The sequence below is a fragment of the Morone saxatilis genome, unplaced genomic scaffold (assembly GCF_004916995.1).
Source record: "Morone saxatilis isolate NCDOM2014 unplaced genomic scaffold, NCSU_SB_2.0 Contig21, whole genome shotgun sequence".
Lineage (NCBI taxonomy): Eukaryota > Metazoa > Chordata > Actinopteri > Moronidae > Morone > Morone saxatilis.
Genome location: NW_023339774.1, coordinates 22,878,995 through 22,888,037, shown reverse-complemented (window position 1 = coordinate 22,888,037; position 9,043 = coordinate 22,878,995). Strand labels below are relative to the sequence as shown.

Below are 9,043 nucleotides of genomic sequence, written 5' to 3'. Positions count from 1 at the left end.
TAAGTATCTGGGTTATTCTTGAGGGCTCAGTAGGATCAGAGGGCCTTATTTCCTTTTAAAAAAAGTGTCAACTCTGTAGGTACCGGTAGAAGTCATGTTTGCCCAGCTCATACGCCTGGCATAAGTCCTCAAAACTATTAAGTTTGTTAATATTTGGCAGAAGGCAGTAATACCTCGCTTAGCCCATTGTCTGTACCTGTGACCTGGAAGGAACTGTGGATCATATGCCTGCCAGCTCAATAATCTTGTCTCTCCGTGTAGCTGAAATCTCTTCACCACCTCCAACCATACCCTCATAGAGAAAGCAACAAACTGATTTTGAACCTGGAGAGCCTTGTAAAGTCTGCTGGGTCAACCCAGTACTGACTGTATAGGTATGTCCATTAAAGGCAGCTAAATGTCTTTCCATGTAGCCTCCTATGCCACATTACACTAGCACACAAGAGGCCTCAACTGAGCAGACAGGTAGTAATCTTTAAGACACGGTAGGGCCATGCCCCTCCCCACCCCCCGGCAGCTGTAATGTTGAGTATCTCCCTCTGGGTTTTTTATTATTCCAGATGAATCTTGACAGGTGTTTGTCCCATTCCCTAAACTGAGGCACCTCCATTCATGTTTCACATTTATTAAAGCCAGTGTGCAACATTACTATAATATAATATTCATAGGTATGTTTTCATTAGTCTATAATCACGTGAAAGTACGCACAATGTTCATGGGTTTGAGTGGACGTCCTGCTCTACCTCCTTGCCACTCGCATTTAGAGAGGAAGGAAATAATGCCAAATAAAGAAGTGACTTTAATCTGTGATATCTGCCAGCTCCTCCTAACATCTGACACAATAAAACTATTCACTCATAAAAATGTTTAAACTTATAATGACCTTCTCCTTTTTTTACTGGGATTGGTACGCTGGCATTTATGGCAGGAAACAAAGTTTTTCTTCGTTTTTTATCAGTTTTATCCACTAAAAGATTCTAAAATTTGTGTAAATGTGGCCTAAAAGTTAGAGATGCAAGCTTTTGACCAGAAGGTTAACGGTTCTCCCTCCTGTGAGGTGCCTTTGAGCATGGCTCTTAACCCCAAGCACTGCTTAGTGGCAGCAGCTCAGACTGTGGTTCTAGGCAGCTTCCAGGTGTATATGTGTAACAGTGTGACTGTGATCAGAAGCTTCCTCTCAGTGAACCTTCTCTGAATAAATAAGACAAATCACTATTAAATAGGCTTTAAACATAAAAATAATCCTGGTTTTTCAAATGATTTAAAAACCATGAATATTATGCATTTAGTATGTCGTCATTATATGGACAGACTTTCTCTCAGCATCCAAACTGACTGACTGACTTCCAGCTGACTGTGTCACTGATGAACAGCTGGATGTGACTGAGGACAGAAAACAGTGGATATGTGAATATGTGAAGGATGAGTCACACATTATTCACATTATTCATTGTTTCCTTTAGACAAACAACCCTGGTTGAGCTTTCTGTTGCTCCTCCTCCTCCTCCTCCTCCTCCTCCTCCTGTTGTTGCTGCTGCTGTTATATTGAATTTCAGGCCTCAGTCACATGTTGTGTGACAGTCTGGCTCTTAGTCAGTCGGCTGAGAACTGGCTCAGCAGCTGCTTTCTGAGCGTGATGCCGAAGAAACAGATGAGGTACGAGGAAGAGTTTGGTGTTGGAGCTGAACTGTGTGAAACGGGACGAAGGTGATGTGAAACTGTTTCCTGTTGCTGCAGGTTCGACTCGAGGCGAGCGGTGCAGCAGCTCCGAGCCTGCGGGGTCCTGGAGACTATCCGGATCAGTGCAGCCGGATACCCGTCCAGGTGATACCCCCTCTTCGTCCTCTTCTGTCCTCAGATCAGTCTCATAAGAACCTCACAGGTGTAAGCAGTCAGTTCCTGTCGGCTCTGAGGGGTTAAAAATTTGTTTATTTTCATAGTCATGGCCTCTACCCAAATCTAATAATGTGAGTCTGTGGGATAGCAGAGCAACAGGAGTCTGTTTGTTCGTTATGTACCTGAGTGTAAAGAGGCTCTGAAACTGTCACTATCTGTTTCCACTGTGACCCCCTCAAACCTTCCACTGCTGTACACTGTGTTTAACTCTACAGAACTGCTGTTTAACAAACTCCCTGAGTCAGATGGGAGTTCACACTGACAGCTTACCTTCTAGAACAATACTGAACACACCGTTTGCACTTACACTCAACCATTTTGGAGTCAGTGAAAAAAACCTAGTTGCAAAGAAACATAGCTGCAACCATAAAGGCCTATTTCTGTACATCTGATCATTAATAATCAGTTAATGACAGACATCAATAATAGCCTCATTGTACACATGATCCTGATAAAGATACAGAAAAACAGAATATATAATATATATTAGTGTAGAGAGACCCCCTACATTTCACAATTCATGTTTTTAGAGGAGCTCATGTGTTATTGAGAGGAGCCCAGCTCCCCCTGACTCCCTGTAGTTCACAGCCTGTGATATGTTAAAGTTCTCCAACCATTGACAATTATCTCCAAAATCAGAGTGATGCCACAGAAGCAGCTCGGTAGTTTTTATGATGAACTCTTTAGAAGTAAATCTGACAGAATTATTGACAAGCTTTTACCTTCATTATTACCTTTGTTTTTGATCACTGATGGCTGATGGAAATATCTACAGTCACTGGCCAGTGATAAATGAAAGTAGAGGACAGAGAGTGGAGCTCCAGATGGAATTAATTATATTAAATATAATATTAAACCGAAGACTAATTTCCACTGGGTGGACAATAAAGTTTTCATATTCATAAAGAAATGACAATAAAAGCTGTCAGAGACAAACGTGTGTCTTGGTGTTGTTTGCAGGTGGACGTACCCAGACTTCTTCAGCAGGTATCGAGTGTTGCTGAAGAAGTCTGACATGATGTTGGCAGACAAGAAGTTGGTGTGTAAAAACCTGCTGGAGACTCTGATCAAGGTGAGAAAACCTTATTAACACGTTGTTTTCTTGAAATGAAGTTGTTTTATTTATTGTTGTATTTATATCTATGACCTTTATATCCTGCAACCTGCTCCAAACAACACGTCCATTCACAGTTCTTTTAGTTGTTTATTCAGATGTTTAGCAGCAGCAGTTGGTGCACCATGGTTCCCACAAGTCCTTGAAATGCTTGACTTAAAGCACAAAGACGGAATTTCATTTAGTGTGACCCTGTGTCTTACCAGCTGTCCTCTTGTGTCTCAGGAGCCGGACATGTTCCAGTTTGGTAAGACGAAGATCTTCTTTCGGGCGGGTCAGGTAGCCTACCTGGAGAAGCTGCGGGCGGATAAGTTCCGCTCGGCCTGTATCAAGATCCAGAAGACGGTTCGAGGTTGGTTGCAGAGAGTTCGATACCGAAAGATCCGGAAGTCTGCCATCACCTTGCAGAGATACGGGCGAGGGTACATGGCCCGCAGGTGAGTTCCTCATGGTGCTGATATAACAGTTTTACACTGTATGTAACCCCACACAGAACCCACTGAGACTGAGACTGTTTCAGAACCACCACAGGAAGTGAGAAGCTGAAGTTAATTTCATTTTGGCAGTTTTCAACCTGGACCTTATTTTCCCATGTTTTTGTGTCAAATGGGGTCAACAAGTGTTGTATTGGTCCAGTATTCAGTGAGAGCGCCCCAAAATTAGCTAATACATTGGGGCAACTGTGCTCTGTTTTCTGCCACTCATTTTACCTTCAGATCATCGTAACTTCACTCAAAGTGGACAGAAATAGAATAAAATTCACCAAAACCAACTCTGGTTTGGTGGAAATAAATCCTCAATTCAGAGTGAGATAAAACACCATCTGCCGCCATGTTTTACTTTAAGTTCCTATAATTAATACTTTATATGAACACAGAGTGATGTAATAGGAGCTTTTTAGCCAGATTCACCACTAACTGACTATCTCTGTAAATAAGAATTTAACTGACTGACGAAAGGTTTTAAGTCCTGATTGAAGACAAACCAAAGTGCAACTGTTTTATTTTGTCTTCAGATACGCTGACTTCCTGCGTCAGACTCGAGCCGCCATCATCTGTCAGAAACAGTACCGTATGGTGAGAGATCAACGGGCCTATCTGAGAGTGAGACAGGCTGTTGTCACCATCCAGGCCTTCACCAGAGGGATGTTCACCCGTAGGATTTACCAGGAGGTACACAACCCCCCCAGCTCTTCTTGACCCTTATTGTCCTCTCTCACTCTTCCTCGCTGTCTCTGTGTTGGTGTAATGAGTAAATTGGAAGCGCAGTGTTTCCAATTTAAGGTGGAATGTTTTTGAAGGCTTCCTCGGTTCACTGACCCTGTCTCCTCCGCAGTTCCTCCTGCACCACAAGGCCATGATCATCCAGAAGAGCGTCCGCGGCTGGCTGCAGAGGAAGAAGTTCAGACGAGCACGCGACGCCGCCATCACCATCCAGTGCGCGTACAGACGCACGCTCGCCAAACGACAGCTGAAGCAGCTGAAGATCGAAGCTCGCTCTGCTGAACGCCTGAAGAAGCTCAACACAGGGATGGAGAACAAGATCGTCCAGCTGCAGAGGAAGATGGATGACCAGGTACTCACACTGGGAACTACATGTAAAAATACTGCTAACACCGCTACCGCTAACACTAACACCGCTACCACTAGCACTAACACCGCTAGTCCAAGTTCTGTCCTGTATTGAACAGCCGTACATTGTCTGTGTGTTTTCAGTCCAAGGAGTACAAGAGTCAGAATGAGCAGCTGCTGCTTGTGAACACCACCCTGGGCTCGGAGGTGAACAAGCTGCAGAAGCAGCTGGAGCAGGTCCGCAGTCAGCAGGGCGACGGGGGTCAGCTGACGTCGCTGCAGGAGGAGCTGGAGAGGCTGAGGGAGGAGCTGCAGGAGGCGGCGGCCCAGAGGAAGAGGCTGGAGGAGGAGCACAGCACGGAGAAACTGGGGCTCCAACAGGTGAGAGCACAGCCGGAGAGTCAGTGTGAACAGCAACAACAAACAAACTGCACAGTAACAGTCATTAGATCAGTAATCAGCAAGTGAGGACATTTATAGTTGAAATGTTTTGCTTTAACTAATCATAATGAGGTAAATGTTGATTGCACAGTTTAATGGCTGCAGAATAACTCTAATTTAAACATTTCAGAAAACTTATTGTATGTAATCAAACAGCCTCCCTCAGCTGCTGTCTGAATGTTACCTGTAACTCTGAGGTGGATGCTACTGATGGTGTTTTGTTCCTCAGAGGGTGGAGGAGCTGGAGAGAGAGAACTCCCTGCTGAAAAGTGAGAAAGAGGAGATGAACCAAAGGATTCTTCAACACTCAAAGAGCTTTGAAGGTAAGACCTGAACCAGAACACATGAGCGGTGTTAACTCTTCCGTTCGCTCGGAGAAATAGAAAAGCTGCTTTATATTTAAATTTAAAATACCTCTACATCATATGGGATTTGAGCCTCTCTTTGCTTCTAAATACTGTCATGTTTGTGGCTGTGTTGTCTTGTGTGTGTGTGTGTTTCAGAGGATGGCAGCAGTGTGTCTCAGAAGGAGGCGTCTCTGCAGAAGGAGCTGGATCAGGAGAGGCAGCGTTACCAGAATCTGCTTAAAGAGTTTTCCAGACTGGAGCAGAGATACGACAACCTGAAGGAGGAGGTGTCCCTGAGCAAGGTGAGCTCCTCTTCACTGCCACACAGCCCAACATCATCTATTGTTCAGAGGAAATGTTACATATTCAGAATTAAAGGTGTAAATTATGGGAGCTCTTTCTATATTAGTGTGTTTGCAGCCAACAGAGCCCTAATGTTAGAAATGTATAGTATGGGCCCCCATCCTTTAGAAACTGCCCACTGGGAGGTAAAATAAGGCCGCTTCCTGTTGAAAATGTCAGAAATGGATTCAGAATCCCCAATAAGTCCCCCAAACCACTCCTATATTGCTGAAATATTGTCTGTATAGTTGATTATTAATGCTAATATCGCTAATTGCCCAACATCAGCAATTAGCATCTGTCAGTGTGTAAATGCTGGGGAGCCATACAGAACATTTCTAACAGAAAACTTTGTACTCAGCAGTTCTGGTTCAGGTAGCTGGTCGACTAATAGAGGGTCAGTGTTTGGCAATAGAATAATGTGAAGTATTGCTATAGATATTAACGGTAAATAATTATTTCCATGAAAGAACACAACATGAAGTAACTCTCCTACTCCCATCATCCTCCAGTTCCAACCCGGCCACAGGAGGAACCCGTCCAATCAGAGCAGCCTGGAGTCAGACTCCAACTACCCATCCATCTCTACCTCAGAGGTCGGAGACACCGAGGACTCCATTCAGCTGGTGGAGGTGAGTCCGTGAGGAGGGAAGAGTGGAACGAAGGCAGGGTCCTCCGCTGAAGCCTGATGCTAAGCTAACTGTTTGATTTGTTGTCCCCTGCAGGAGATGGGCATGGAGAAGGCTGCGATGGACATCAGTCTGTTCATGAAGCTGCAGAAGAGAGTGAGAGAGTTGGAGCAGGAGAGGAAAAGACTGCAGGCCAATGTGGACAAGATGGAGGAGCTCGCCAAGCGCAAGGTGTCGCCAACCGATATTCATACTGATGTGATACTTCAGTCCAGCTGTCTTTATTATCTCTGCAGAAAGTCACTCAGATAACAAGGATCCACGTTGCTTTGCTCAGTTCAGACCAAAGATTAGTTTGTCTCCGTAGCAACGACTCTCTGTACTGATATAACTGCCGACTTTACATACCGAAAACATAAAAACACGAGAGGGTTGAGAGTCACTCATTTGCACGAGGTCACATCTCTGCGTTCCTGTGGCTCTGACTGCAGATGGAGGACAGGAAGTGATTTTCTATGTTGGAAACTCTATCAAAAATATAAATGCCTGTTTTATTTACGGTTGCTCAAGTCGATCAAACCAAGAAACCACGAGGAGCTTTGATTGAAAAGTTGTTCATAAGAAAGAAAATGGAAGAAACTGACAGAAAAACGCTGTAAGAAACAGTTTGTAAGTTCTTCTGTTGACAAGGAAGCAGCAGACAGTGTATACTATATTATACTATATTATATAATATGTCCATTACTTTACATTGCTATCAGACAGCCCGTTCTGAAGCCGTTATATCCATCTGTGCACTCTTCAAAGCCGCCAGACTCTATTTATAGAAACAGTGATTTTACCTCAGAGATCGTTGGAGTTTCTGGTCCACCACAAGGTGCAGCTCCTGAACAGTTTAACGTTGTTTTTCTGCAACTATCAGATTGATGAGAAGTGTGGACTGAGGCTCTTCACATGGTTCAACAACACAACATATGTTGTTATTTTCTGTTTGTACCTTTCTATCTAATATCATTTAAAATAGCACAGACTTTCCTCCATTTCTTCCGTTCTGCTTTTCACTTCCTGCCCTCCATCTGAAGTTCACATTGATGTCCATGGATGCTGTTTATTTGAGTAAAACCAGATCAGGTTGAGCTGAGACAGGCTGGTTCACCTCGTTGCAAAACTCTGAAACGGTTTTGTCCGGTTGGTCTGAACTGGACTTGAATTCCATGTGTTTCATTCATTAAAGGGTTCTGAGTCGAGGAGTCCCACCTCTGAGCAGGAGACTGCAGATCTGGCCTACAACAACCTGAAGGTTCACTTCACCTCACACATCACCATCAGCACACTACAAACTCATAGATTACTGACGACAGATATTGGATATTGTTTTCTTGTAACAGTCAAACTGTTGTGTCATATTCAAATGAATATAAAAATACACATTAATAAAAACTAATATATTGTGTTTTATAAAGGATTCCATCTGGATCATATACCCTAAATATCTCTTGTTCTGTGTCCCTGCAGAGGCAAGAGCTGGAAACCGAGAACAAGAAACTCAAGAATGACCTAAACGAGCTGAGGAAGGCAATCTCTGAGCGTGCATCTCAAAACAATTCCTCCAATGAACTCCAGGACAGCTACAATCTGCTGCTCAGTCAGCTCAAATCAGCCAATGAGGAGCTGGATGCCCGCAAGGAGGAAGTCCTCATTCTGAGGACTCAGATAGTCAGCACGGCCCAGCTACTGGAGAAGAATGATCACATAGTGAGTTTACTTTCATTGTACTGTAATGTTGGGATGATATTTATTATTCATGAAAGACTGGCCTCGGGTGTAAAAAAACATTTCAGGTTTTCAGCATTCAAAAGAACTTTCAAATCAAATGTGTTGAAGTACATTAAGATTGTACACTGTATGTAAAGATGGACGACGCATCGTAACTTCCTCCCACTGTACAAAAATGAAGCCAAAATAACACAAATACACGAGCCGCAGTATCAATGTCCTGCCCATACAGCTAGCTGACTCAATCGTGAGCAGGCATGAACATGAAACCCCATTTTTATAGCATCAAATAACATAAAAACATATTTGAAAGGGTTTATGACCTATACTGTAACCAGCCACCAGGGGGCGATTGAAATATATTTTTTTTGTGATAAATTTTTTATTTTATTTTAAGGAAAAATACAATACAAGATACATAGGATTGAACAACTAAAATAAAATAAAATTTTTGACTGAGGCTTGCTTAACTGTTGCTGGAGCACAGAGCAAAACGGGCTCTAAATATAACCCACCCACCCCCTGGATCCAAGCCTATTGCTGACTCTTTTGCTCCGTGGACTCTAGCTGTCGACAACTCCAAATAGACAATATCCAAATATGTTAAAACCCAAGCTCGAAAAGAGAGTGAATGTGGAGGTTTCCAATGTGTGGCAACTAGTTTTTTGCAGCCATAAGTCCAGCCAACAATGCTCTTCTCTTATTCAGTGTCAAACCCAGCCTGGACAAATCATTCAAAATGAGTGTAGCAGGCGAACAGGGCAATCTAATCTTAAACAACTTAGAGAGGTTAAAGGCAACCATCTTCCAAAATTTGGCCACTGGGGTACCCTCCCAAAACATGTGAAAATAACTGCCAATCAGTTTAGAGGAACAGAAAGTACACGTAGGATCATTAATAAGCTTCATCAAATGAAGCTTCCTAGG

At 43.3% G+C, this 9,043-nt stretch overlaps 1 protein-coding gene across 1 annotated transcript in view; it reads left to right on the top strand.

Moving 5' to 3' along the window:
- myo5b (myosin VB) overlaps positions 1-8,095 on the top strand; it is a gene marked incomplete at its 3' end in the record, with an annotated part of 19,250 nt that extends 11,155 nt beyond the window's left edge. Inside the window, 12 exon segments of the mRNA XM_035667416.1 lie at positions 1,738-1,824; positions 2,857-2,968; positions 3,236-3,447; positions 4,026-4,182; positions 4,346-4,585; positions 4,726-4,962; positions 5,252-5,345; positions 5,526-5,671; positions 6,224-6,343; positions 6,437-6,571; positions 7,575-7,640; positions 7,856-8,095. Of these exon segments, the coding sequence (XP_035523309.1) occupies positions 1,738-1,824; positions 2,857-2,968; positions 3,236-3,447; positions 4,026-4,182; positions 4,346-4,585; positions 4,726-4,962; positions 5,252-5,345; positions 5,526-5,671; positions 6,224-6,343; positions 6,437-6,571; positions 7,575-7,640; positions 7,856-8,095 (1,846 nt within the window).
- Positions 8,096-9,043: the final 948 nt, after the last annotated feature.